Raw genomic sequence first — 26,669 nt, 5'->3', positions numbered from 1 at the left:
CGTTCATTCCAATGATCCCTGGGACAGAGAGAAGATGATCGTGACATTGGAACCAGGAGGCAGGAAAAGACACCCGCCCACTGATAAGCGTACATGATAGTAGTCCAATAAAAGAAATAAATTAACGTGGGAGGAAATTTCCTGCGGGTGCTGATAGTAGATAGTAATACCCACCAACCATTCCGCGGGTGGGCGTTGAGCGCAATCCGTGGGAATGAATGGTAGTACAACACCAGTAGTAGTACTAGTAAGCATAGGATGGAATACGATGGTTCTAGCCATCGACATGAGTGATCGATCGTAGTGTAGCAAAAAATATACTATGAAAACCCCCCCAGTACCATAACAACAGTAATAACAACAGGCATCATCAAGTTAATGAACAACCAGAACAACAATCAAACCCATGTCCAAAGTAACAAGTCGATAAAGAAATAAATACATTCACACCCCATTCCCATATCTTCATTTCATTTCATCTCATTTCCAATCAATACAAAATCGTTACTGAGTGAACCTCTTCCTCAACCGATTCGGCTCACGTTCCAGAACCCGATATCGACGAGTACTAACATGTCGACTCAGAAACTTCTTTAACGACCAAGACTCATCGCGGCTTTTCTCCGCTGTCTGTTTAGTAGTATTGTTATTATTCGTAGTGTAGCCAGTTACATAGCCAAAGAAAGACGCTCGCCGTTTGTTGTAAGGTTCAGGATTACAACACAAATCCACATCCTCTTGGTCTGCGTGGCGGCGTCGGAGGGAGGTTGCCATTGACTCTGTGCTCATTTCTCTCTTTCTCTCTTTCTTTTCTTCTTTCCGCACTGGGTGCAGGGAAAGCGTACTTGCACGCGGCGAGACTAATGGAATGGATGTGGTCCGTGGGCCTGTTTTTTTCTTTTCTTTTCTTTTCTTTTTTTTTTTTTTTTTTTAATTGATGGACAGCCACTGACATACACAGTCACACACACCCCTGTACGCCACTAGATAGGTGGATAGATCAAATGGAAAAGGTGGTCCTCTTTTTTTATCTGCCTGATCTTTGGGTTAGGCAATAATAGATCTTAGGGTATAGCCTGGCTGGCTGGCTGGTGGTGCCGCTGGGGCTGGCTGCGTGTGTATGGTGTTTCCGGGGACTTGTTGCGGATTTAGGCCGAGAGATGAGACAGGTAGACAGGCAACGAAGATTCTGAAGGCGGGGTTGGTTGGTTGGCTGGTTAGGTTTGGTTCGTTCGATGGATGATTGAATGAATAAATGAATGGGTGATGAGTGGTGGGTGATCGATCGGTTTGTTGCGGTTATGCAGGTATGGATCTGTCTTGTATATTGCTAATTTAAACAAGGGTTGTAGTTAAAAGAACTGTTTGGCAAATCCGAGGATTATTTGTTTTGGACTGGCGTTAAGTTCCTAATCGGTAGGTAGCTAGATACGTATCATGTACGAAGACGCAATGCGGCAACAAAGAGGACATATGTCAGTTTACGTTCATCAGTAATACGCAGGAGACAGTCAGTAGGTTAGTTGGTTAGTCAAGCTGTTCGCAGGTGTGAGACTATGGCTAACTACTTAGGAGCTACATCGGGAAACTTTCACTTGCGCGGGCACAGGCAGCATGGTTAGTCTGTCTACTGACTACTCAAGTGTGATTATTCCGGGTCCCTCGGAGGGGCGGCGGGAATGAAAGAGGGACTTGATCCATGGTTTGCCGACCCGGACTGAGAGCCAGTAGTGAAGCAGCGTGGTTGGATGATCCAGTGTTGGGACCGGTGTTCTGCGAGAAAAAAAAAATGCACGTGTTTTTTAATCAATTATTTACCCCACCTATAGGTGACAGATGTAATACTTCGCGATCGATTGTTTTGATTCTAGAAGTGTTCGATTATCAGCAGATGCTATCGTTTGTTTCTGGGGAAGTTTGTGATGGTATGATCTCCTAGTAACCATGCTATGAGCATGGGGAGAGCCTGAAAGATCATAACGATCGATTGTTTGATTGCATGTCTTACAGCCGGCTGATTCGTCTCTTCGGAATTCGTTCGTATCCGATGGTATCGTTAATTGATAAGCTTACATGGATCCATCGGCTGACGTGGAAGAGCTCCAGTGAGGACGGCTTGGCTGAATATTTGTCCGTTAGTTGCTCGCTACTGTTCACTGTCCTGAGTTATACACTCATACGGAAGCAGCTGAGAACCACGGTTCAATGAAGGACAAAAATAGTTGACATGGTATGTTCCGTAGTTTTCTTTGCGATGGTAACGAAAGTTGGAGTTCGATGATCATGTTGATCTGTTGGGTTGTCAGTGTTGTGGGCCATGACAAAGATATACTATCGGGCTCGGTTGGTTGCATCTCACCGCCAGGTTCAGTACTATATGACCGGATAAACGTATCAGGTTCATTGTTTGGCCTACACCGCCAGGTGGATGGGAAGTAAAAAGGCCCTGCCTCTACCGATGTATCGTTTGATGTTTCTGTCCAGTAAGATATCTAGCGCTCTGAGAGCTCATCTGTGATGCTATAGTGGTTGGTAGAAGTATCAGGCCTAAGAGAGGAATATATAAATACCGTTCTCCAATGTTGTAATCTTTCTATGTACCTTCAGTATGCATATGATCAAGTTACTAGTGGGCAGTATTATGACCAGACTTGATGTGTTCATATTGTGTCGCACAGTATACAGGTCCTAACCATATGATTGACATTTTCCCTGAGGGCCTCAACAAGTTAACTGGAATTAGGCTTGGTCTATAATACTAAAATTAGCTGGGCATTATAACAACCCAAGCATGTTAGCTCAGGGGAAGAGCGCCGGGCTCATAACCCGGAGGTCCCTGGATCGAAACCAGGACATGCTATTCGACTTCTTTTTTTTATTTTTATTTTTTTCTTTTTACCTTGTCCCCATAGTTGATGACTGACATCTTTATTGTTTTGATTGTATCATTCCCAGCTAGAGCACATTTTAACATCCAAAGAAGTAATCACCAGCTTTTCAAAGCCCTGATAGGGTTCATGATATACTTGCTCGCTGCTAGCTTTACTCCGTGATTAAGCTCACTGTGCCAGCACGTGATGCGCCGGCCGCCCTTGAGGGATGCCAAGCCGGCCAACTCGCAAAGGACGGGCGAGGCTCTTGACGACTGCGTTGCTGCTGCTGCATCCGACCATAACTCCCTGACCCCGTCATTATTATTTCCTCCATATCACCGACCTCCGGATCGCGCAGACTGGTCTCTTCGCATCCGTTCTTTTTCTCCGACCCTCCCCTTTACGTCGATCCTCTCCCTTCTTTTCACCTCCCCATCCGGGGGTCCTTGTGGCCGCCATGGCATCCCGTAGGTGTCCTTGTGTTGAACCCTCCCCCACATTGCTATACTGCTCCCATGCCCCTGTCCCCGGAATTCGATCGCTAACTGTCGCCCCCTCTCCCGCCTACCATATATAGTCAAGCAGTTTATCCGAAATGTGCGGTCTGCCAAAACAATCGCCGATGAACGAGCAGTCATTCAAAAGGAGAGTGCGGCCATCCGTGCGTCTTTCAGGGAAGAGAGCCATGATTCGGGCATCCGGTTAGCATTGGCACCGCCAACCTCTACAACCCCTCGAACCCGCCGCTCACTTCTTTGCGCAGGAGAAACAATGTGGCCAAGCTTCTCTATTTATTCACACTCGGTGAACGGACACACTTTGGTCAAATCGAATGTCTGAAGCTACTGGCCTCCCACCGTTTCGCCGACAAGCGCCTGGGATACTTGGGGACGATGCTGTTACTGGATGAGAACCAAGAAGTTTTGACGCTGGTAACGAACTCATTGAAGAAGTGAGTTTCGTAAACAAAATCGGCATGAATCTCCTGGCTGATGTCTTGCAGTGACCTTAATCACTCCAACCAATACATCGTCGGCTTGGCCCTCTGCGCCCTGGGCAATATCGCCTCCGTCGAAATGTCCCGAGACCTTTTCCCCGAAGTCGAAAACCTAATGTCTACTGCAAACCCTTATATTCGGAGGAAGGCGGCACTGTGTGCTATGCGCGTATGTCGCAAGGTTCCCGACCTGCAGGAGCATTTCCTGGAAAAGGCAAAGAATCTTCTGTCGGACAGAAACCACGGTGTTCTGCTGTGCGGTTTAACACTCGCGATTGACATGTGTGAAGCTGAGGAGGCGGAAGAAGGACAGGAGGGTGTGATCGAGATGTTCCGGCCGTTGGCCGGTGGTCTTGTGCGCTCCCTTAAGGGGTTGACCACCTCGGGATACGCCCCAGAACATGACGTCTCCGGTATCACCGATCCCTTCCTCCAAGTGAAGATCCTGCGCCTTCTCAGAGTACTAGGAAGAGGGGATGCGGCGACCAGCGAAATGATCAACGACATTCTGGCCCAGGTGGCCACCAACACTGATTCGACGAAGAACGTCGGCAACGCTATTCTCTACGAGGCCGTCCTGACAATCCTCGACATCGAAGCGGATTCTGGATTGAGGGTGCTGGGTGTTAACATTCTTGGAAAGTTCCTGACCAACAAGGACAACAATATTCGTTACGTTGCTCTGAACACGCTGAACAAAGTTGTTGCAATTGAGCCCAACGCTGTTCAGCGGCACCGCAACACCATCCTGGAGTGTCTCCGCGACCCGGACATCAGTATCAGAAGGCGTGCCCTTGATCTCAGTTTCATGCTGATCAATGAGAGTAACGTGCGCGTTCTCGTTCGCGAGCTGCTCGCCTTCCTAGAAGTTGCCGACAACGAGTTCAAGCCAGCCATGACTACTCAAATTGGTATCGCTGCTGACCGATATGCCCCCAACAAACGCTGGCATGTTGACACGATTCTCCGAGTACTCAAGCTTGCCGGTGCCTATGTTAAGGAGCAGATCCTCTCGTCCTTTGTTCGCCTCATCGCCACCACACCAGAGCTGCAGACCTACTCTGTGCAGAAGCTTTATCTCTCGCTGAAAGAAGACATTTCGCAAGAAGGCCTTACCCTTGCGGCTACCTGGGTCATTGGCGAGTACGGTGATAACCTTCTCCGTGGCGGTCAGTATGAGGAAGAGGAGCTGGTCAAAGAGGTCAGGGAGAGCGACATTGTTGACCTGTTCACCAACATCCTCAATAGCACATACGCCACGCAAACAGTGGTGGAGTACATCACTACGGCCTCTATGAAGCTTACCGTGCGCATGTCCGATGCAGCACAGGTTGAGCGGCTCCGTCGCTTCCTCAGCAGCCGGACTGCCGATCTAAGTGTTGAGATTCAACAGCGGGCTGTCGAGTACGTCAACCTGTTCGGCTACGACCAGATTCGTCGTGGAGTTCTCGAACGCATGCCCCCGCCTGAGATCCGCGAAGAACAAAGAGTGTTGGGTGCACCGACCAAGAAGCGCCAGAGCAAGATTCTGAAAGACAAATCCAAGAAGCCTGCTAAACAGGCCGAGCAGGACATGCTTCTGGACCTCATGGGCGGCGACGCCCCACCGACCAGCCCAACTACCAACGGTTCCCAGAATACGGCTGATCTCCTTGCCGATATCCTCGGCGGCGACTCCAGCTTATCCTCACCTTCTCCCCAACCCGCACAGAAGCCTGCAGGATCTGCCAATACCAGCGCTATCATGGACCTGTTCAACACGAACGGAAGCACGCCGTCTCCAAAACCTGCCGAGCCTGCATCTTCTCTGGATCTCCTAGCAGGCCTGGGATCTTCTGCCTCGCCCGCACCCGCTCCTGCCCCTTCGGCGGCTCCTGCTCACACGGCCTTCAACAAGAACGACCTCTCCCTTGCCCTCCAGGTCCAACGTGGCAGCGGTGGGAGTGCGCAGATTCAGGCTCGTTTCCGCAACACTTCAAGCTTTGGCCGCTTCTCCAATGTTGGATTGCAAGCAGCCGTGCCCAAGAGTCAGAAGCTACAGCTCAGCGCGATCAATAAAGCTGATCTCGATGCTGGTGACGAAGGTATCCAGATGCTCAAAGTTGCAGCACTCACTGGGGTAAGCAAAAACCAACCATGACCTTTTTGATTGCCGTTGACTAATGTTCTTTCAGGCCCTCCCACCTAAGCTCCGCCTTCGTCTCCGTATCACGTATGCCAAGGACGGTTCCGATCCTGTAACAGACCAGGTGGACTGGACCGAGCCGTGAACGGTCACCAGGGCCGTTCTTTCATAAACCCTTTTATTCACCTTACAAGAACCTTTTAGACCGCCCATCTAATCTTACTTTATCAACCCAATCATTGTATCAGGAGGGAAGATGGAAGCAAGCAAGCCAACCCTTGGGAGAAGACTACCTACTTGACCATTCATAGTTCCTCACATTACATACATGCATGTTCATACATACCCGGTCCGTTTCTAGCTCTCCATTTTCATCATCTCTCTCCTTCGCTGTCATGTGTTCCCTTTGCCTTCTATGTAAATGCTTGGTGTGTTGCTGAGGCGGCCTAGGAGTGGCCGGTTTCCCCATATGTGGGGTCTAAAATGAAAATGTTCCTCTTCACTTTACCACGGACTTCTACTTGTGATTAGTATATATCTCGGAGTTAGGAGATTTGCGACTGCGGCGTTAACAACAAGTGTCCGGTGATGGCACGGTCGTTTGTTTCCGCTTCAGTGATGCTTTGCAATCCCCAGACCACCATGACTGTGACTATGACTACCCAAAACCGGGTGAGACAAAGGATTAGAAGTTCCACACGTCATCGATAACAGAATGAGGCAAATCGACAGGGACCGGCGTTCTACCAGAGACAGCTGCGGCCTCCGATGCACTCGTGCCTAATGAGCAGTGCCGGGTCAAGGAAGATTTCATCAGTCTGAAATGCGAGAAGTGAGACATTAAGCTTTTGTTTGATGATGCTGGTCGGGAATTTAATGGCTGATTTATATGATAGCTATTAGCAGTGATCTTTATTATTGCATGGTGTTGAGGCCTTCCTTATCATCTTTTTTATTGATCTCCCCTTCTATTGACTCAGGCTTGGCTTCCCGGCAGGTTTTTTCTAGGGCGCGTATATTGACCAATTCGCTCGAGGCGCTTATGCGTCGAAGGGGAGGGTGTGGCTCGGGTGAGTTGGCTTCAGTGGGACAAGGCGTCTAAGCTGCAGCCGACCGGATTAGGGCTGCTTGCTTCGCCCAAGTTTGATCTACTCTACTGGTCACATTGTCCAGGCACAAGGACGCCGTTGGCCTCTCTTACTGGCTGCTTCATGATAGCCTCAGGCCGCTTTGTATGTAGATAACTGATTGTGATGTGATACTCGGAGGTCATGGCCCCAGAGTCTTGGGCTAAGATCCTTCCTTCCTTGTAGTAACTTTTATAGATGAACAAGTAGTGGTGGTGGTGACTGTTGGGTATGAACCTGCAAAGTTAATGATAACGTAAATGAAGCACTTGGTGGATGGATGCCTTTGTCCTTATCCCCACCATCTTCTGAGCGTTGGGCTGCAGAGGTTCCACTTAGTAGTCTCGCCTGATGACAACCATAAAGTAGGCTGTTTCACTTGAAGAATGGAATTCTCAAGGTGGTGGTGTGGACGGTGGTTACTACTAATTGTTTATCAGCAGCTTCCATGCGGTCATCCTTGACTGTTTTGTTTGACGATTTGGGTCCAAGATTGAAGGATTATACATTGGTGCCTGATATGACACCTGCTATCCGGTCCACACTTTAGCCAGGATTCTACATCCATGCATGAACTTGGTATATTTAATCATGCAGTCTCAGCCGGGGTATCAACACCTCTGGTTTTAGTTCGCTAGAGATCTGGACCGTATATCGGCCAAAAATGTGCCCATAGTGCAAGCTCATGAGATGTCAGATCAGATAGATGTAGGATACAGATCAACGGGGGCCATTAGTCGCGATTATGGGAGAAGCTTGCGCTCGAGCCGGATGAGCTCGGAGATAGCCAAATCTGAAACTTACTATACTGCAAATGCTCCGTAATATATTCGCGACAGAGTGACCCGAGAAGATGTATCCCAATTGTAGATCGCATGGTTCGTCTCTGGCAAACTTGATGATGACGATGTCAGGCCGACATCACGTGTAATACCGTATTGTGACCCCCCTCATCTCCCCTCACCTGCAATTGAGGGTCTGCACCTTTCCGAAAACAGAACAATACATAAGGATACTGCGTAAGGGGAGCGTAATAGAGTCCTGAGGCCATCAGCAGCGTCGCGCGTTTCCTCGTCCTTTCGGTCTCTCTCTCTCTCTCTCGCTCGCGCTCTCTCTTCCCTCTTCTCTCTCTTTCTCCTCTTTCTCTTGACAGTGAGCAAAGCATTCAACGCTCATCAATCGCGATTTCATTAAAACTAGCATCATCATCAATTTCATCTATCAAGTCCCCTCCGTTGGAAACCACCGTTTATATCTAGATCTCCGTCCGATCTCATTGGTGTCGGGCGCCTTTCTCGCAACAACCAGTGATCGTTGCTCGTCTTGCCAGGGACTTCTGGTTCGCCAATTGATTGCTGCGCGCATCGCGGCCGTCCCCAGTAATACCTGCCCTACGACCATTTGCCTGCTCTCTACTGGACGGTAAGCCAATAACTCTACACGCCCCATCCATCCCCCAGCGTCGTGGGCCACCGGAATTTGATCCAATCGCCTGGTCGGTTGCTCCCTCTTTAATTGTTGGTTTTGCTGCTTCTTCCCAGCTGCGCAACGTGCCACACTGCCAGTCTGACCCACGGTTACTTCCGTGTTGCATTACCCGCGTCACATCCCGCCCCGACTTGTTCCCAGATCTTCCGGGCTGCTGGAAACTGTCAAGTGCGCATGGCTTGCTGACGTGACCACTCCTGCAGTCGCGCGCGCGCTGCCCTCTAAACCTCCCTCCACACTGAGCCACAGGGGCTTTGCCAAAAAAAGAGTTTCCAGGTTTCTGGTGCTGTATCCATCTTTACTCTGGCTAATCAAATCAGATCTTTCCATTTAGAAGAAGAAAGAAATTAAATCAAAAAAGAAAGAAAAAAAGAAATACGAAAAAAAAACGCGCTGGAAATCCCAAAAAGACAGACAGGCAAGACAGATTTAAAGTACCTTAGAAAACAATAACAAACAGAATACGCCTGCTGCGACCAAACACACAACCCACCCCCCTCCCTCCACCCTCCTTGTCGAATAATAGATCCCGCCGGTCCTTGCTCACGACGCTAAAGCAGGACTATCGCAGAAGCATTGCCAATCCCCCACACGCGCAACTACGCCCGTCTTTCCCCGTTCAGGCTGTCGTGAAGCGAATCGCTGCCCAGCCAGACGCACCCTCGTTGTCCTTGGCGCGGCTGTATCATAGCGCGCGAGATCGAGAATCCACCGCGTGCTGCACGCAGCTCTGACGTGGTTTGCCAACAGAGCAGTTAGAGACAAGCCCCCGTTCTAAATCCAGTATCTCTGCACGTTCTCAGAACAGCTAAAAATCATGTCGTCGACCTCTCCCTCGAAGGAACCGGAGGTGGAACCCGAAGTTCAATCGGGTGAAGACCAGGAACAAATGGATAAGGACCAACAAGACACTCAGGCGCAGGGTCAGGGAGAGTTCGAGGTGAAGGAGCAGGATAGATGGCTGCCAATTGCAAATGGTTAGTTGCGTTCCCTTGCAGCTTTCTCTTTTTCCTGATTTGCGCGTACCTTACGTTTATCTGCTGGTCAACCGCCTCTTGCCCTACTATGATGGTTCACCCACCCCCCCTCAACCGCACACCCCCGTTGCCTTTATTTGATCCTAACCGCCAGTCTTCTGTATGTTTTGTGACTTGAGTTCTCATGGCTTGGATAACTCCTCTCCGTGCTCTTCCCTCATTCGTCTCTTGGTCGTTCGCATATTCCCCATCATATAAGCCCGCCTACCCTCCTAATGTCTGGAAGTAAAAGACGCCTGATCACTTTCATTCATGCCTGCGACCCCCGCATATATCACAGTTGATACCAGGTCAGGATACTAATGTCGCAAATTAAGTGGCCCGTATCATGAAGCTGGCTTTGCCTGAAAATGCCAAAATCGCAAAGGAGGCCAAGGAGTGTATGCAAGAATGTGTGAGCGAGTTTATCTCATTCATCACTAGCGAAGGTTGGTGCGACCACACCTGCTCTACAAGCTCTTTCACTGACGGAGTCTTACCCATTTGTGCGTAGCCTCCGAGAAATGCCAGCAGGAAAAGCGCAAGACCGTCAACGGGGAGGACATTCTATTCGCCATGACCTCCCTCGGGTTTGAAAACTATGCAGAGGCCCTTAAGATTTACCTGTCCAAGTATCGCGAGGTGAGACCTGTGCAACCGTCCCCAATCATGTTGCCTTTCCTCGTAACAGGCGACATGGAGTTTCATGACGTATCCGGACGCTAATTATTCCTCTAGACCCAATCTGCAAGAGGCGAGCACCAGAACCGTCCAACAAGCAGTGGATATGGTGCTGGCGCGCCCGTAGGGGCCCCCGGGCCTGCTGGTCCTGGTGGCCGTCCAATGGGACCTGGTGCAGGGTTTCCTGATGCTGCTGATAGCGCCAACAATATCATGAACCAAAGCTTGGACCCGTCTGAGCAGGACACTTCCGCTTATGGCTACCCCCCGATGGTCGGCCAGCCGCACAACGGCACCACCGGTGAATCTTATTAGTATGCTACTGTGCGGGAGAACCATCCGCTGGACTTGACGACTATCCTGCAGCAAGGGTCTTCTTCAGCATCGGACAAGCAGAGACTCGAACATCAGCTTCCCTTCGCCCCTGCAGAGGCTGGATGCCCCTCGTCTTCAGCATGAAAGGCGGCTGGGATCACAGGCCCAAGCGACGAACGTTTCCGGATGTTACTCCCTGTACAGCGATCCTAATTACGCGGTACGATACAATGGGTTACTTACGGGATATTAACGGAACGAACACGAATCAAGCAATACGACAGAAACAACGGAGCCGAGAGAGATAGTTTTTCCCCCCTGATTTGGTTTATTTTTGCTTCTGATTCTTCATCTTCTCTTCTACAACCGGCTGGAGCACTAGCCGACCCTGCCAGGCCCACTTGGCGTTCTCAGTCACCTCCATATAACCAGAGCAACTGCACCTCTCAACATCAAGCCAACCAAGAGAGAGAGAAATTGCCCATATATTTTCATGCTTACGAGTACAATATTCATCTGCGCGTTATGGTTGACCAGAGAAAAAGGGGTACCCACACCCGATTGCTAGGGGCCTGTTACATGTATTTATTGTCTGAGTTGAGTATCTATTATTTGCGTGTGTATGTGTGTCTTAGTCATTATTCATTGCAGAGTATGGGATACTGTTCAGAAGGAGGAAGAAGAAGAAGAAGACAACAGGAAACCTGACAAATAGAACACGGATTGGACTTCACTGTCCCTGACAGCCATTAAAAATCACGTGGTTGCATTCAAAACCGTACAGTAGAAGCCAAGTCTTATGGTTACCGCTAGATAATTCCTGTACGACAGAAAATAGTTCATGAGCGGCTTGCGCGGTGTAACCGGAATCCCCCTAATTACGTACGTACTCAAGAGAAGAACGGGCTAGCTTACCATCATATAAACAACGGGACGATCGATAGAAAGAAAGAAAGAAACGAAAACAAAAAGTCATCATCATAGTCATCATCATAGGAATATAATGCAAATCTAACCAAACCAGAAGAAAGATACCACGACTCGCTAAATGAACAGGAAAATAACCACAGATCCAGACACCTGGGGTACGAGATATTTATCCATGCATCCACCCTCCATCTAACAGAAGATCCGACATCGGAGTCTCCTGCCAGTAGATCTGACGCCACTCATCCTCTAACTCGGGAAGTCCTTCCATGGCCATTGGTAGCACGGGTTGGTCCAGATCTGTGAAGGAGAAGAGTTGGCGCCAGTCGAGCGATTCGCGGGGCGCGTCGGCGTCGATGGCGTCGACGACGGGGGTCATGGTGGCGGAGGGTGGGGGTGGGGGGATCCAGGCGTCTAGATGATGATGATGATGGTGGTGGTTTTGTTGTTGGGGCTGAGGTTGAGGGTGGTTGTGGTGTGGGCTTGTTGGGAGGTGGTTCGTGGAAGAGTCTGGGGTGGGGACTTCGAAGGGAAGGGGGCGGTCTGTGGGGTTTGGGTTGGGGGTTCGTGTTGTTTGCGTTGCTGTGGGTGCGGAGGTGGATGTGGAAGTAGTGGAGTGTAGGGTGGTTTTGAGTTGGTCTTGAGGGTTGCTGAAGCGGCGGGGTGGTCGTTCGCTGGTGGCCATTCGGAGGTCTTCTTGGAGGCGTCTGGAGTCTTCGAAAAGCCGAAGGATGGTATTGGCGTGGAACCAGTAGCTTGCTAGTTCGCGGAGGGAGTAGGAGGCTGAGTCGAAGCGGCGGAGAGCGTTGATTGCTAGGACGGGGTTGGAGAAGCGGAGTTCGACGCGGACTTGGATCATGGCTGTGAAGAGGGTGTGGACGCCGGAGTACCACAGGAACTTGAGGCGGTCGTTTAGTCGGAGTTCTTCGAAGATGGAGGTGATGACTCCTGCGGCTGCACTGCAGATTTCGGCATCGTGCGGGCCGTAGTCGTCTGAGTAGGCGGATGCTCGGGGGTGTGGGCGGTGGAGGAGGATCAGGAAATTGTTGTAGGTGAGATGGAGCATGGCGGACCAGGGGTCCATGTCGGATGCTCGGAGACGTAATTTATCGGGCAGCTTCAGAGACCAATTGGCAAGGGCTTCGTCGGCTTCGAGGAGGACGGCTTTGCGGCGCTCTGGACTCACTCGTAGTCCGAAGCGGCTTCGAACGATGTACGAGATCATCACTGAGAGTTCGGAGAAATGAATCACATAGTCGGATTGAACACGAGGTCCGCAGCCTTCAAAGTCGGAAATTGTCAATGGGGACACATCGGAGTCTTCGAGATTGCTGTGTATAAAGTCAGCAACCAATTGGAAAGGAGGGGAGGGGGTATCTGCTCACATTGCCTGCGGTCGACCATAGGAAAGTGATACCATAACGTCGAATTGCACTATGATGTACCATAGCCTCCTCCACATTCGTCGATCACGAGAGACAAACCGGCTGGAGATAGGATTTCGGTGCATTCCAAGACCAGTGGCAATTCTGGCAGCTACGCCCACCCAGTAGTGCGCATTCGCTGCGACATCATCATCGGCACCATCTGAGTGCCAAGTCAAGAGGAGGGCAGCTTGTACCAGGATATCGCGATTACGCTCAATGCGGGAATCAAACAACCACTTGGCACGACGGAAGAAGATGTCCTTCAGGGCATCGCGTTCTGCTTTCGGACGCGTGACGTGGGCTCCCACCAGCAGGATGGCTTGTAGCAGCAGAATTGGGGGAGGATCAGCGGGGTCTCGATTGCGATACTGCGCCATGAACAGGTCCTCGTCGATGATAGGATACCCCGGGTTGACGTGATCGAAGTAAGCTTGCACCAGCTCATCTGCTAGGGCCGGTTCAGGCAAAGTGAGAGCATCCATGAGGAGCTGATCATGCCCGGTTTTTAACTGTCGTCGCGGAATCTCATTGCCTGCAAAGTGATACACGTCGTCATCCTTGTCACGCTGCTGACGGATCAAGAAAGACATGTTCGACAGCTCATGGCCCACATATATAGCTCGCACACCCCGACGAATCTCCCGACTGCCCGATTCTTCCTCATCGATCAGCTTCACTAATCGTTTCTCTAAGTCCGCATGCGAGTCTGATTCGGCCGCGACATCCGGGGGCGGAGGACGGTTATATGCCGGCGATTCGGAAGCTGACCCGGTGCCATTATGGGGAGGGTGGTGATTAACATTATGATTAAGCGTTTGATGAAGGTTATGGAGGCTTGAGGTGGGATGTGCGACAGGTGTTGTCACTTCCGGTTGGACACCGCGGAAGGTGGTGGTGAAAGCGTCAGGCGGGGTTGTAGCCGTGAGGGGCAAAGAGTGTCTGTGTGTAGGCTCAGAAGAAGCAGGAGGTGGTCGACAGCGGATCGGAACAGGGTCGAGGATTGATCGCACAGCCAGACGCTTCTTCTTTTCGTGAATCCGACAGTCCGTCTTTCCCGCGGAACGGCAATTGGAGCAGGGGAGGCCGACGATGCGGGCATCGCATCGGACTTTGCGCCGATGGCAGTGGACGCAGGCCGCGGAGCCTAGATAGACAGTTTCATTAGAACCATGAGAAGAATAGCAGATATATGCAGAGTCCTTGATGACATTGCAGAGCGTACCTGACTTGCGCTTAGTCACCCCATTCCCGGCGGGTGGATGACTGCTGTGCGCTGCGGAGGTCATTGCCGAAACATCGACACAGATTCAAGGGTCCGGAGACTCGCTAATTCGTCATCCCTTATCCGAGAGATCTGAGGGATAGAGCATAAGGTCAGATCAGGACATGATCTACCCATGAACAGAAGGATTGGAGAAGAGAAAGAAGCAGAGGGAAAGAAGAAGAAGGAGAAGGAGGAGGAGAAATGGCAGACATGAAGAGGAGAAAAGGCGGGAAACTCGAATTGCTTTGCTCGGCATGGTTGTGATTGGTCGATAATGGACAATCGGGTGGGGCCCGACCAGGGCGGGTCTGGGGGAGTCACGTGGCGGGGTGCTGATCGATTCCCTTGAATTTAGTCAGACCTTCGATGCTTTTTCTCCTCGTCTTCTGGAAGCCTGTCATTGCCCGCCATTTGAATGCTACCGTCCTGCCCATGGTTAGTTTGAAGCATACCTATCTAGGTTACTACTCACGCCCAGGACCCCTCCCATTATCCTGCCCTGCATCTGTGTGACAGCCGGTGTCTTCCTCGTGCGCTTATCCACCCTGGGATCCACTCCTGGCGTCAGCTCCGTTATCAGTCCGCCTATCGTCCATTTCTTCTCTCTCACTGGACCGTTGGTAAAATTCCTTATCAACATACTACATTCTCGAGATAAAGTGTTTGACAAAAATGTACGGCTAACCGGATCCATGGGTACTCATACCAAATTCTCCTGCATCGCAGACAGGTCCTGATTTCACGCCAATTCGCACTCTATCAAGCTCTCCACTCCCTTCTCCACCGTCCAGATCTTGACTACTTTCAACCCCGCCGATTCAATCAACGTAGTCCAGTGCTTCTCCGTCCGTTCCCCCGAGGCAATTGACATCATGATCATGTCAAGACTAGTCGTTTCGAAATGCGCGTCGAGACTGGGGACAACATACTCATTGACCAACAGCTTACTGTATCCTGGTTTCATGGCTGGGATAAGGTTGGACAGGATCTGACCGCACACATCATCAGGCCAGTCATGTAGAACCGAATGCATATAGTACACCCGTGCTCCTGAACCTTGTCAGCCCTACGCATCAATCACTAGAAGTGACCGTTTCAAGCCTTACCTTTCACCGGCTGTTCCGTAAAGAAATTATGCGCCATTGGGTCAATGGACACATGCACGTCCTTCACAGTTTCTATAACCTGTGGGAGATCCTGCACCACAAGACGCCCAGGCACTTCCGGCCACTTGCGACGAAATTCAGACACATCGTGCCCAGTGCTACCACCCACATCAACTAAGAAGACGTCCTTCTCGCTCAGCTCAGTACCCTCAATCAACCGCTCCTGGACTGGATAGAATCCCTTGTCCATCCAGCTTGGTCGTCCCTGATGGTACGCCGACATGTGGTTGCCGAATTGTTTGGCAAGGGTAGGGTTCTTTTGTACCAATTCGAAGAAGTGTTCGTCGACACGCTGTCCCAGCTGATATGGGGACTTGGTGGGGTCGGTTGGATTGCGGAATCCGTTTTGTTTAAGGAAGGCTGGGATAGCGTAGATACCTGGGTATAACCAACCTGAGCTGGGGTTTGTAAAAATAACGTTAGTACCTTAACCTTTTCATTAGCACCCTGGGTGTCACTCACAGGGCAGGGAAAGCATCTCCATATCGCTCCACACTCAGTGTGATCGAGAGATTCGTTGCGATGTACTCGTCCGGTCCCGCTTCAGTGATTACGTTCATAGATGCCAGATGCTTCATGATGCGCGCTGGGAGGCGTAAGTGAACCAACAACTCGACCTGAGAATTACATGCCAGATTTGCAAGTAGATTAGTGAATACTTACACAACAAGACCGGATCACTCTGTGTAGTCACCGCAAGCTCTGCGACAGACTTGGGCTTGTCCTGGGATAATTCGCTGAACACACCTACAGCTAGAGCTGTTTCAATAGCAGCGTGCAGAGTAGCCTACAGCAGAAACCGTTCGTCAGATCTCAGCGAGCATACACATCGCAAAGCATTTCTTAAAAATTCAAGTAATAGGCAGGACTTACTGTAGTCCAGCACTGTCTAACAATCGCTTCTCGCGGGGTCTCCAGCGCATTCGCCAAGGCTCTCGCAGCATCTCGCAGTCTTAGTCTTTCTTGTGAATCCTCCAGAGAGATGGATTTGTGGGATGCGATCTGGTCGATAAGAGCCGGAACGGCGTCTGGTGCATTTGGTGAAATGGCAATCGTGTCCACGCTCACGTTCGACTCGGACGGGACATGGCCGTTGGAATGAGTGCCTTTCGTATGGTGTTCATTGGTGTGATGACCATTGGTGCGATCCCCATTGGTATAATGCTCAGTGACCGTTGAGCCGTTTTTATGAGGCATTTTGTGGTTATTTTGGGTATGCTTTCGGAGCGAGTTACAAGGTCTAAGCAAGATGTCCGTTTGAATGGCGCCTTCTACGACTTAATATGGGTCGGCAGCCAGACGGATGGGGCAGCCTGTGTAGGCTTCTCGCCTTGCGCGCTTCTATAGCATTACAATATAGCCTGCACTAGAATACTTTATGCTACTTAGATTAACATAGTTAGCCTCCATTCCCTTCCGTGCCCACCGAGGATGTAAATCAAGGAGACAAGCCTGATACTGCTGCAACCTCCATTGGTCATTTATCTCAAGTCTGCCCACTCTGGCGACCTGCAGTAGGGCCGCTAATGTAACGGCGACGTCTTAATAGACTCCACTCCTTGGAGAGGGGTAGTAATGACCCTGGTTGGTTGGTTGTACTGTCATTAGCAGATAATGAAAGTTCATACCAATGGTCCGGCTAGGTCAAAGACGCGTGCTACATTAACGCAGGCTTCATATCGCTAGATGCAATGGCAAAGAACAGGCAGGGTATACGGAGCTCCTTCTCCATGTTCTCTCTGTGATTAGCTGGCACCGTGGGTAACTAGACATGGTGGTTTGGAACGGATAACTAGTTTAGAGGTTTCGCACGAGTTAGGTGGCAGCGGCAATATGACATTGTATTAGTCTCTCCGCCGATTTCTGGTGGGGGTTCGAGACTAGATAGCCTAGCTTCTTAGTGCGGCACTCTCACTAATAAGGTCACGGAAATAGCAGTATTTAATCAGAGATAGTGGGGGTTCGAGGACGGGCGTCCGCTCATGAGATAGAGTCCGGCCCCGACGGCTTCGCACCAAGAGCATCTAGCGCACGTTTATAAAGTGCCACTGCTGCGCCGTATTCTGGGACTAATCTATCTCAATTAACAGGCACCACACGGGATTCGCGAGATATAGGTACCGTATAAGTACAAGGGTTCATACCAATAGATCCTACACAATCCCAAGAATCGAAGGACCATGGGTAATTCATTCATCTTGAGCCAGGAGTAGCTGGCATCAGCGAAATGATTATACTTGTGCGACGCGTTTCAGTGAGCGTAGTAAAGTTCGTCTATGTAGTGCTGTTAGAAGCATCCGTGTCTCAGTAAGAAAAGCAGAGGTACCCCTGAGACGGACAAGGGTTGCTTTCAATTAATTATCACCGCGCAAACCGCACTGCTGGCTTGCAGGGATACTCGTATAGCGCATGACACCACACTCCGCGCCATTGACATCCATAAGCCCGGGCCTGCATCGTACTTTTGAACTGCCCTTGTGTTACTAGTTTAAAGTGGGACATCCGATGGATGATTTGTTATCAATAGGAGATGGTTAATTGTTAGCACTATGGTACGACCCTGTAGCGACGGTGTACTTGGCTGTTGGGGGAACTCTGCGGTGCCAAGAACGTGGTGGATTGTCTAGGTAAGACAAGCAACATAGGCTCATGACGTTCAGCCTTAAATGTTGCTGTAGGGGAAAGTGACATTCAGCCACATGTACTCATTTGGGAGTGCTTTGAAGTTGCACACAAGCCCTATCCTTTGATCGTCTATCTCAAGGGAGAATTGCAATCTCTAAAATCACCAATTAGCTGGAAATACTTGAATGTATAGCAGCAATTTCTATTACCAATCTAAATTGCGGGCAGTGGCGTCCAAAAGGACAAAGAAAGCAGCGTACGTAACTCACTAAGGCATTGCACTATAGTACGCTAGGGATAGAACGGTGTGAGATGGTGCGTGACGCCGGCGCCGGCGCCGTCGCTGGTGGAACCGGACTCCAGGCAGAAGCTCGTTCGGAAGTCGGAACTGTGGGAAAGTCAAGAAGCTCGGTTAATATTGGGACCTGTTCATTTCATGTGCTCTTTGCCTTCCTTGAGCGATCCCAACTATTCCGCAGTAGCGTTCAATCCACTAATCTCGATCTAGCAATGACCGTCTCCTGCTTATTCCAACACGGACAGTGTGTTGAACCCTGGAATGTCGGGCATCTTACCTCGGCCGACAATATGATCGAGGCTCAGCTCTAGGCCAAAAGTGATTTCACATCATTGAATGATGTTTATGATGGTGCCACGTTTCTGTGCCGCTATTGGTTTGCTTGCCCGGGGATTTCTTGGACGGCTTCGATGCTGTCGTCTGTGTCAGGTAGTAGTAGATCGCACATTGTTCCTGCCCAGAATTTTAGAAATGTACATTACTCTGGATCTAGGCGTCTCGACTCCAGAGCCTAGAGCAGAATAATATAAAGGTTGGAGGCAAAAGATTCTCCATGCAACTCTAAAGCGACTTCGGATGCACGAGATGGTCCGTAATCGGCCTTCGAAGAGACAGGGATTATGTTGCACAGCTGGTGAACTAATTGACACTAGAGGAAAAGCAAATCCTGTCAAAGTACAATGAAAGGACTGTGCGTAAACCCCTTAGATGAATCTCTGGATAGCCTGAGTCGCGAATTGAACATTTTGCTGGATTCACATCAACGGAGGACTGTTTGATGTTTGCGGCATTCGACTCATCCATGTCCAACCAAAGCTGTGGATGCTGGATACGAAGCGATGGCTGCTGTATCTCCAGAATATGCCCACCAGACTAAGGGCCCACGAATTTTGGCTGTCTTTTGGGCCATGACCAGTCTTGCAATTCTAGCTGTGGCAGCCAGGCTCTTCATCCGTATTAAAGTCTTGCGCAACCCAGGTGCAGATGACTGGCTGATCGCAGCGTCAATGGTGAGTCAATTACGCTTTTCCTCAGGTCCGACTGCCACAATTGTCCTTTTGCCGTAAAGTCTGACGATCATTTTAGGTTTTCAGCATATCATATTCTGTAGTAACAACGGTCGACGTCGCTCTAGGTTACGGAAAACATGCAATCGTCATAGCAGATAGACTAGAACTCGTTTTGCTAGTCAACTATATCAACTTCGCCTTGGGTATAATATCCTTCGCCTTACCCAAATTAGCCGTGGCAGCCCTGCTGAGCCGTTTTCTGAATCCGACAACTATACAACGTGCAATCTTGTGGGGGCTGACGGGGTTCGTGGCACTGGTGTCGTGCATTTGCATCTTGGTGCTCTTTACCATGTGCGATCCAGCGAGAGCTCTTTGGGACACGTCTCTTCTGTCGAAGGGCGCACATTGCCGGAGCTCGTGGATCCTTGTGGACTATGCCATCTTCACTGGAGGTAGGTGCGACCCTAACTGAATGAAGCCGAGCTTAATCAACCATAGCCGTATCTGCTTTTACGGATCTCTATTTGGCAATTTATCCGACAATCATTTTGCTGAAACTCAATATGTCGCTGCGGAAACGATTGGCATTGTGCGCAGCGTTGGGCCTGAGTGCGGTGTAAGCAAGAACTCAGAGAGCTCATCGTCATCAGTATTCGCTAACAAACACGAAAATAGAGCTTGCGCAATGGCAATAATTAAGTGCATGCAGCTACCGGGCCTTGCTGATCTCAGCGATACGACATGTAAGTTGCTTTTGACAAAACGCCGTGTGACCGGAGTCCGACTGACACTATAGCAGATGCCACAGCAGATCTTGTGATCTGGACAAGGTAAGCCAATATGTGTTACTCTGTGGCACCAAGCCGTTGTTGAGAGGAAATCCCGGACATTGACAATATTCTCGACAGTATCGAATCAAACGTCGTGATCCTAGCCTCATGTATCCCCACGTTACAACCGCTTCTCGAAATAATTCTCGGAAAGCGCAGTCTGAGAAGTACCAGCAGATATCAGTACAAAGAGAGTAGTACACAACTGCCCGAGTCCAACAAGTGGAGCAGCAAGCGGTCCGCACACCGGAAAAGCAAGAGCAATATGATGGTCGCAGATGTTGGCAGCCAGGATAGCATTCTGCAGACAGTTGACGATCACGGGGACGAGAGCCATTATATGGGGCACATCCGTCGTACAGATAACATCACCATTGTGTACGAAAGTGTGACGCCAGAGTCAGGTGGTGCTGATAATACAAATAACCATGTAAAATAGGAGGGCTACACCGACGGCGTCTCTAGCATATCCTTTTCTTTTCTGTCTTCTTTTTGGGTTGGTCTATAATAACGTAAACGTCGTTTCTCCATTGTCTAGACGCAATTTCATACGAGTGCTTCTAGACATCCTGGCGAAACGGAGTATTCCAACTAATTTGGGTTCGAATGCTTGCTAGTTTGGGAAGTTAGCGTGATGGTCCAGCACTATTGAGTTTGAATGTTGCGTTGCTTCCATACCTTCATATCGCTGGCACAACACAAATCTTTCAGTATGCGATTGTGTACGCATTCCGGCTCTGGAATAATAGCCTTGCATGTGCCTGATATCCCGCAGTTGGATGTATCATCCAAAAACGAACCTTTTCCAGTTTTCAGCGAGCTGTTGAACGCCTTGATGTAAATCCCACCCGCGGATATCGCAGATCTGTCGAGCGATTTCCTCAAGCAAGTCATCCATTTGTTGCCCCGCCGTATGCAGATCGCTCTCAATGAGTACCCTATCATCAGGCAAAGCCTTGATAACGTCGATGACCTTCTTTGACGAAGGCCCACCGAAGTTTATCACAGAAGAGAAGGAGAAATAGACGTCTGATGGATTGGATTGATGCAGGAATTGCTTCAATGGCTCCACCGGTCCGGAGTAAGAATGCATGCAGATCCGTGGTGGGAATGGTAGAGACTTTTCTTCTGGTTTTGCAGGTTCCTGTTGCTTTCGTTCGTCCTCTGCGTCGCTCTCTGCATGCGCATCTGTAACGCTATATCGTCGGCGTCTCTCCCGCCGTGAGGCGCTCTTCCGCTCATGCCCAGACCAGAGGGCCTTGAAGAGGTCAAAGACCGCCCCATGAGCTTGAACGCTATGCACAGAAACTGGTCGTTGAAGTTCTCCAGCTAGGCGCAACTGCGCCTCCAAAACGGCTTTTTGATGCGCCAACTGAACACGATACGGCGAGAGCTGTCTACCTTCGCGCGACCCGGTGGTCATTCGCTCATCCCGAGTTTCTTTTTCCTCCTCGGTCCACGCCTTGGGAAGCCTAAAAGCACGATCAAGGCCAATCTCACCCACAAGAGAATGGGGATACGCCAGCAACCGTGCTCGAGATTCCGACAGCAACTCTGACAGCGGCTTCGGATCAGGCAACGACAGGATGAAGTCATCATCTGGCTCTGGAGTAAGGACCTTTTTATAGTGCAGCTTCTTCCGCTCAATTGGTGAGGTAGTTTCGTTGGTATCGGGTGAACCAGTTACATCGTCGATGATTTGATGCGAGAACCATGGGTGCCAGCCAAAGCACGGAAGCACAGGCCCTGTTGTCGAACTTTGGGCGGACTCCTGACCCTGGGTCAAGGATGTGGCGGTCTGAAGCACCAAGTCTTGGTCCTCTCCGCGAGTGGACATGACTGTCAATGTCGATACTTTCATCTGGGGGATTTCCGCAATGGATGACATGGTGTCAGTGGGGTGACAATGGGCGTCAAACACCCCCAAGTGCCATGGGAATGCATCATTCGGATTGGCCTCCGACATGGTGCATGTAAAATGGAAATGCCAAAAAGCCGATGAGGAGTTCGAGTGTCAAGGCAAAAAGAATAATGTTTCCAGAGGTAGCTTGGGTATGTGTTGATTGACAAACGATGAGTGATGAATGAATGGAAAGCGAAGCTGTGACGTAAGGAAAAGCCCACCGATACGAACGTGATACGCGGTGTATTGATGCCTGGGGCAGACAGCGGATATGGAGCATCACATGCTTCTTCATTGTCTGCTTCTCCGCATTGTAAATCTGGGGATGCAATCATGCTTGCTATATTCCCTGCATGGACACTGCAGAACTATGCCTTCCTACTATAGTCATGCCACTTGCTTCTCATATATCTAGTAAGAAAACAAACATTTCCACGTATTCAATATCCTCCTTCCATCTTCTATAGCCCACTCCATAGCCGCCCTCCTCCCCTCATCTTCATGTCCTCCATCTCCGCCTTCTTGACTCTTCCCCTCCTCACTCTCTTCTCCCTCCCTCTCGCCCTGTTCGCATGCTTCACCACCTTCCTTTCCATCGTATTTCTTATCCTCCGCTTCTCTGTCATATATATCGAACTATGTCTTGCCCTAATCACAAACTACTTTGTCATCCCAACAGCCGCCAACACCTCCCTCCTCAACTTCTCCGCATCTGAGCCCACCACTCCAGCAGCCTCCACGACACCCAAGCGTCGCTCCGTCGACCACAGCTTAAACAACGGACTCCTCACTGCACTCGCAACATACCGTCCAGGCTACAATGCTCCTCGTCGAACAAACAGTTTGACCACTACAGCCTCCACCTCCTCGACCCAAGACACCAGCACTGCTCCACTCTATCGCAAAGATGAAGCCCCAAGAAACACACCCCCCCGCCACTCCGCCTCCTCTGCCCTCCTAACACTCATCAGTGGCGACGAAGGCCGCGACTTCGAAGGTCTAGGTGGCTGGCGCTGTGCAACCACAGCAGCAGCAACAACAGCAACCACTACCACCACCACCGCCACAACGACAAGATATCCAGGCCATCCTCTCCTCTCAGACACCGCCTCCCCCTCACCAAATCTCACCAGTACCGACCACGACGAAAGAGCATGGCTATCCATCAACGAGCGACTAGAACTTCCCTCTCAGCCACTTTTATCCATCCGAAACAACAGCAACAGCAGCAGCGCCAACAGTGAACCCTTCGAAGCCCTCCCCTGGAGACATCGACAAATGGCTTCAACCAGCCCTCCCCCCGGAGGCATTACCAATATCACCCGCCATCACCATCGCTCCGCAACCACCTCCTTACTATCCACTAGCCTGTCCCCGAAATCTTCATTGCCGGATGCTCTAGATCATCCGCAACGTAGGGCTACCTCACCACCACTATCACAACAACAAAATCACAGAAATACGCTCTTCTGCACCCCCTCACCTACCGAGAGGTTTCCAAGCGCATCGATCCCTCGGGTATCGAGCCCTACTGATGGATTAGGGGGATATTTCTCCTTGCGACCCGGTAGCACAAGCAGCACGAGCGGGTCAACGACACCAGGTGAAGAGCGACGATCGCCGAGACCATCGGCCAAGTCTATGATCCATTACCCGGCTGGCGTGAGATATCGAAGGAGAAGTATGTCGGGGCCGAATAGTGGGGTGAAGTTGACCAGGGCGTCGTCAGGGACGGAGCGGGCGTTGTAACTGATCGTTTTGATTGTGATTATGGTCATGTACACGCTCGTTTGGTGGTGTTGTTTTGTGGAATGTCTGGATAATGTGCTATCTAAGTAGTATTTTCCGACTGGATATGACGGGGTTAGGTTTACAATTTCCTAAACGATTTACGAATCATGACACACGAATCTTCTTCTACTTCTATATTTTGATGCTATCTTTTCACATTCCTACTTCTACCGTTAAGGTATTTACATTCCACGTAGTCCATGATCGACAGATACCCTTTGAGACATCGCCCGATCTATGAAGAAACGAACTCATCATGTATTTACTGATTCCAGAAGAAAACAAAAGAACAAATCCCGCTATTTAGTGACCCAACACATCATGAACACCTCTTGAAACAAAATGAAAGTTCTGACCTCTGTTTTGGTCAGACTAGACTGCATAGAAATGCAGAGCTCTATGAAGATCGATTAGCTCTCTCCTTCTCAGCCACCTGCTCCATCTCAGCCAAGACGATCCGGTTAAATTCTTCCCATCCGTCTAGATAGATATGATGGCCTGCCCTCTTGATGATAACCACCTTGGCCGAGCCATTGTCCGTTTCGCGTTCCTCTACCGTCGCGTTCTGCAGGATACGCTCCTTCTCTTGGTCCAGCTTAGCCTTCGCGGCTATTCCGCCCTTCACGTCCATCCAGTCGTGGTCACCATACATGAAGATGATGGGGAGACCGTTTTCGCGCTTAGGTGTCGTTGAAGGGGGCTGGGAGGGGGCAGAATTGGTAGAGGAAGATCCAAAAGTAGACTGGGAGGTGGTCGTTGCAGCTGCGGCCTTCGCAGACTCGAGGACAGCAGATGCGGGGGACGGGTTTTGCTGGATGTATTGACGACCGACGCCCTCGATGCGGCGAATTAGCGGGCTGCGGGCGAAAGCGCCCGGGGCGAGAATGTACGATAGAGCGTACTCGCCGCTGCCGCGCATGCTGAAGATCGAATACGAATAGTCGTGCAGAGCCTTGGCCTCCTCTGCCGGGAGATGGGAGAAGCGCCGGGATGTCCACCCGGAGACCAGGCGCGGACCAAGCGGTCCCGCCCATCGCACCAAACTGAAGGGGGAGATGTTGGCATCCCAAAGGTAGGCGAACCACTTGGGAACCATGCGCCGGGGCGGCTGGTCTGGGGAAGCACCACTATTTGTAGGGGAACCCTTCAGCAGAATATTGTTGTCGCCCTTCTGAAGCTCAGTGGGGGGAACCGAAGAGGCGGATTCGGCGATATTGCGCTGGTTTTGGGTGAGCTCATTCGCCATAGTCGACTCGTTTGGCGCAGGCATTTCTGCCCGCACAGCATATGGATCCTCCGGGATTCCCACGGGGGAAGCTAGGATAAGCTTGTTAAGTCGCCCCGGATATTTGAGAGCGTATGCCACGGCCATGTAGCCTCCCAAACTATGGCCGAGGAGTGTGAAACGGTCGATGTTGCGCTTGACTCGCCATTCTTCTAGCGCATCTACGAACCATGCCTCTGCCTCTTTGATGGCCTGTTCACGCTCCTTCGCCTTGATGCGAAAGGGCGGTCGCGTACTGCGGCCCATGCCCAGGAGGTCCAGCGCATGGAGTTGCCACCCTTTCAGGCGACTAAGCGGCTCGAAATTTTTATAGAAGAACCCCAGACCAGCACCGTATCCATGGAGCATGACCAGATGTTGATCTGCTTCTTCACCAATGCGCTCGACTGAGAACTCGTTCAGAGCCCGATTCTTCCCGCTCAGCTCCACCATGCTAGAGCGCCACATTCGAGGGCCGTACGGGTCATTGGTAGAACTGGCTGATACCTCGCCCTGCTGGGTTTGATCGGCGGACTGGAGACTGCCTGTCCATCCGGAAACATTGCTCGTTTTACCGGTCTGGAGGTGGGTTGGGGGTTGGTGCTGGAGATAAGGGAGGTGGGAAAGAACTCTGTGTTCGGCTGTGGCGGCGGGTAAAGACGCCCACTGGAAGAAAACCCAGTCTCAGTCACCCATGCGACAATTGACTTTGTTCCTCAGTAAAGAAACGTACCCATTGACTAAAGCCTTCCCTGTAGCCTAGGGGAAACCAGGCCAAGGGGGGAGGCGTTGCGCTGGCTCCGCGCGCTGCATGTGGCGTACTCTCTCGGCCAGAAGCCACGGGTTCCTGGCTGCGGCCGCGGAACTGGCCGCTGGGCGAGTTGAGCGACTCGGAGGCCATCGTAGATGTAGACGACGAGCGTCTAGATTCCGTCGGTCGGGAAGAAGAGGAGATGTAACGAGCGCTTTCAAACGAGGTCCAGGAACGTGAGACTGGGACCTGAAAAGAAAGCGAAGGGAATCGCGCGATCGACACTTTGTCGCCAGGAAAGACGGAGTGACAGAGGGAAAAGCTCTGTCACTCTCTCGACTGCCACGGAGAAGAAGGGGGTATTTAAAGACAGCGAGTGGAAAATAGATTAACTTCTGTTTTTAGGAGGGCGCAGTGGAGAGAGTAAGAAACTGGTCAGTGGTACAAAACAAGAAACGGTTGAGGACAACGCCTAAGACCGTTAACCCCGATCTGAGATGGAGTTAAGGAATAAGGTAAGTTTGTGAGTTAGGCAACCAGAGATGATGACGCTGAAGATGATAAATGAGTCAGCAGTACCTAACCTGCACAATTAAAGACTCTGAATGTCAAAGACAGCACATGCATGCAAAAGAGAGGCAGTAGATTGGAACAAAAGAGGGGGAGGAGGAGAAGGCAGAAAGTTGAGAAAAGGAACAGCTGAAAGTCCAGCGGAAGTGGAGCCTCAACCAAGTGTTGGCCGATTGGAATGAATGGATGACGATGCTTCTTCACTCTTTCTTGTCCTC

The 26,669-nt window shown here is 50.6% G+C and overlaps 8 protein-coding genes and 1 non-coding gene across 9 annotated transcripts; 5 read left to right on the top strand and 4 right to left on the bottom strand.

Moving 5' to 3' along the window:
• The first annotated feature begins 2,788 nt into the window (after positions 1–2,788).
• BO83DRAFT_t17 lies at positions 2,789–2,860 on the top strand. The gene has a single exon. It is a non-coding gene; the product is annotated as a tRNA-Met (tRNA).
• Positions 2,861–3,178: 318 nt separating this feature from the next.
• Positions 3,179–6,212, top strand: BO83DRAFT_7789 (AP-1 complex subunit gamma). Its single transcript, XM_025537601.1, has 5 exons — positions 3,179–3,340; positions 3,451–3,574; positions 3,637–3,825; positions 3,877–5,989; positions 6,045–6,212. The coding sequence occupies exons 1-5, from the start codon at positions 3,331–3,333 to the stop codon at positions 6,138–6,140; spliced, it is 2,532 nt and encodes an 843-aa protein (XP_025393342.1). The 5' UTR covers positions 3,179–3,330; the 3' UTR covers positions 6,141–6,212.
• Positions 6,213–9,427: 3,215 nt separating this feature from the next.
• Positions 9,428–10,875, top strand: BO83DRAFT_422370 (nuclear transcription factor Y subunit beta; the record flags this gene model as incomplete). Its single annotated transcript, XM_025535036.1, has 5 exons — positions 9,428–9,587; positions 9,965–10,075; positions 10,141–10,268; positions 10,365–10,621; positions 10,674–10,875. 5 exons carry the CDS (start codon positions 9,428–9,430, stop codon positions 10,873–10,875), a joined length of 858 nt encoding a protein of 285 aa, XP_025393341.1.
• A 429-nt stretch (positions 10,876–11,304) lies between these two features.
• Positions 11,305–14,386, bottom strand: BO83DRAFT_404740 (C6 transcription factor). Its single transcript, XM_025533742.1, has 3 exons — positions 14,199–14,386; positions 12,935–14,120; positions 11,305–12,880 (listed from the first exon to the last, which is right to left on the bottom strand). Exons 1-3 carry the CDS (start codon positions 14,260–14,262, stop codon positions 11,719–11,721), a joined length of 2,412 nt encoding a protein of 803 aa, XP_025393340.1. The 5' UTR covers positions 14,263–14,386; the 3' UTR covers positions 11,305–11,718.
• Positions 14,387–14,841: 455 nt separating this feature from the next.
• Positions 14,842–16,673, bottom strand: BO83DRAFT_374176 (S-adenosyl-L-methionine-dependent methyltransferase). The gene is made up of 5 exons (XM_025530128.1): positions 16,280–16,673; positions 16,070–16,193; positions 15,869–15,992; positions 15,347–15,804; positions 14,842–15,290 (listed from the first exon to the last, which is right to left on the bottom strand). Exons 1-5 carry the CDS (start codon positions 16,601–16,603, stop codon positions 14,980–14,982), a joined length of 1,341 nt encoding a protein of 446 aa, XP_025393339.1. The 5' UTR covers positions 16,604–16,673; the 3' UTR covers positions 14,842–14,979.
• Positions 16,674–19,168: 2,495 nt separating this feature from the next.
• Positions 19,169–20,611, top strand: BO83DRAFT_301959 (uncharacterized protein; the record flags this gene model as incomplete). The annotated part of the gene is made up of 6 exons (XM_025527137.1): positions 19,169–19,339; positions 19,416–19,645; positions 19,705–19,794; positions 19,841–20,085; positions 20,142–20,172; positions 20,251–20,611. The coding sequence occupies 6 exons, from the start codon at positions 19,169–19,171 to the stop codon at positions 20,609–20,611; spliced, it is 1,128 nt and encodes a 375-aa protein (XP_025393338.1).
• A 226-nt stretch (positions 20,612–20,837) lies between these two features.
• BO83DRAFT_7547 (TatD family hydrolase) lies at positions 20,838–22,241 on the bottom strand. Its single transcript, XM_025537580.1, has one exon. It carries the CDS (start codon positions 22,136–22,138, stop codon positions 20,957–20,959), a length of 1,182 nt encoding a protein of 393 aa, XP_025393337.1. The 5' UTR covers positions 22,139–22,241; the 3' UTR covers positions 20,838–20,956.
• Positions 22,242–22,435: 194 nt separating this feature from the next.
• Positions 22,436–23,978, top strand: BO83DRAFT_374171 (uncharacterized protein). The gene has a single exon (XM_025530127.1). It carries the CDS (start codon positions 22,577–22,579, stop codon positions 23,822–23,824), a length of 1,248 nt encoding a protein of 415 aa, XP_025393336.1. The 5' UTR covers positions 22,436–22,576; the 3' UTR covers positions 23,825–23,978.
• Positions 23,979–24,263: 285 nt separating this feature from the next.
• BO83DRAFT_384155 (putative alpha/beta hydrolase) lies at positions 24,264–26,031 on the bottom strand (the record flags this gene model as incomplete). The annotated part of the gene is made up of 2 exons (XM_025532576.1): positions 24,264–25,796; positions 25,864–26,031. 2 exons carry the CDS (start codon positions 26,029–26,031, stop codon positions 24,264–24,266), a joined length of 1,701 nt encoding a protein of 566 aa, XP_025393335.1.
• Positions 26,032–26,669: the final 638 nt, after the last annotated feature.

This window comes from Aspergillus eucalypticola, assembly GCF_003184535.1.
Source record: "Aspergillus eucalypticola CBS 122712 chromosome Unknown BO83scaffold_1, whole genome shotgun sequence".
Lineage (NCBI taxonomy): Eukaryota > Fungi > Ascomycota > Eurotiomycetes > Eurotiales > Aspergillaceae > Aspergillus > Aspergillus eucalypticola.
The sequence above is the reverse complement of the archived record's forward strand: the minus strand, read 5'-3'. Positions and strand labels throughout refer to the sequence as shown.

What these genes read in the sequence shown, in the direction of transcription:
- BO83DRAFT_404740 (XM_025533742.1), bottom strand. Translation starts at nt 14,262, where the DNA reads ATGACCTCCGCAGCGCACAGCAGTCATCCACCCGCCGGGAATGGGGTG. An exon ending in GGTGACTAAGCGCAAGTCAG is followed by an intron (nt 14,121 to 14,198) that starts GTACGCTCTGCA and finishes CTGTCTATCTAG; the next exon opens with GCTCCGCGGCCTGCGTCCAC. An exon ending in TATGGTCGACCGCAGGCAAT is followed by an intron (nt 12,881 to 12,934) that starts GTGAGCAGATAC and finishes CTTTATACACAG; the next exon opens with CAATCTCGAAGACTCCGATG.
- BO83DRAFT_374176 (XM_025530128.1), bottom strand. Translation starts at nt 16,603, where the DNA reads ATGCCTCATAAAAACGGCTCAACGGTCACTGAGCATTATACCAATGGG. An exon ending in GGAGATGCTTTCCCTGCCCT is followed by an intron (nt 15,805 to 15,868) that starts GTGAGTGACACC and finishes TACAAACCCCAG; the next exon opens with CTCAGGTTGGTTATACCCAG. An exon ending in TACGGAACAGCCGGTGAAAG is followed by an intron (nt 15,291 to 15,346) that starts GTAAGGCTTGAA and finishes GACAAGGTTCAG; the next exon opens with GAGCACGGGTGTACTATATG.
- BO83DRAFT_374171 (XM_025530127.1), top strand. Translation starts at nt 22,577, where the DNA reads ATGTCCTCCATCTCCGCCTTCTTGACTCTTCCCCTCCTCACTCTCTTC.
- BO83DRAFT_7789 (XM_025537601.1), top strand. An exon ending in AGCCATGATTCGGGCATCCG is followed by an intron (nt 3,575 to 3,636) that starts GTTAGCATTGGC and finishes TTCTTTGCGCAG; the next exon opens with GAGAAACAATGTGGCCAAGC. An exon ending in AAGTTGCAGCACTCACTGGG is followed by an intron (nt 5,990 to 6,044) that starts GTAAGCAAAAAC and finishes ATGTTCTTTCAG; the next exon opens with GCCCTCCCACCTAAGCTCCG.
- BO83DRAFT_7547 (XM_025537580.1), bottom strand. Translation starts at nt 22,138, where the DNA reads ATGTCGGAGGCCAATCCGAATGATGCATTCCCATGGCACTTGGGGGTG.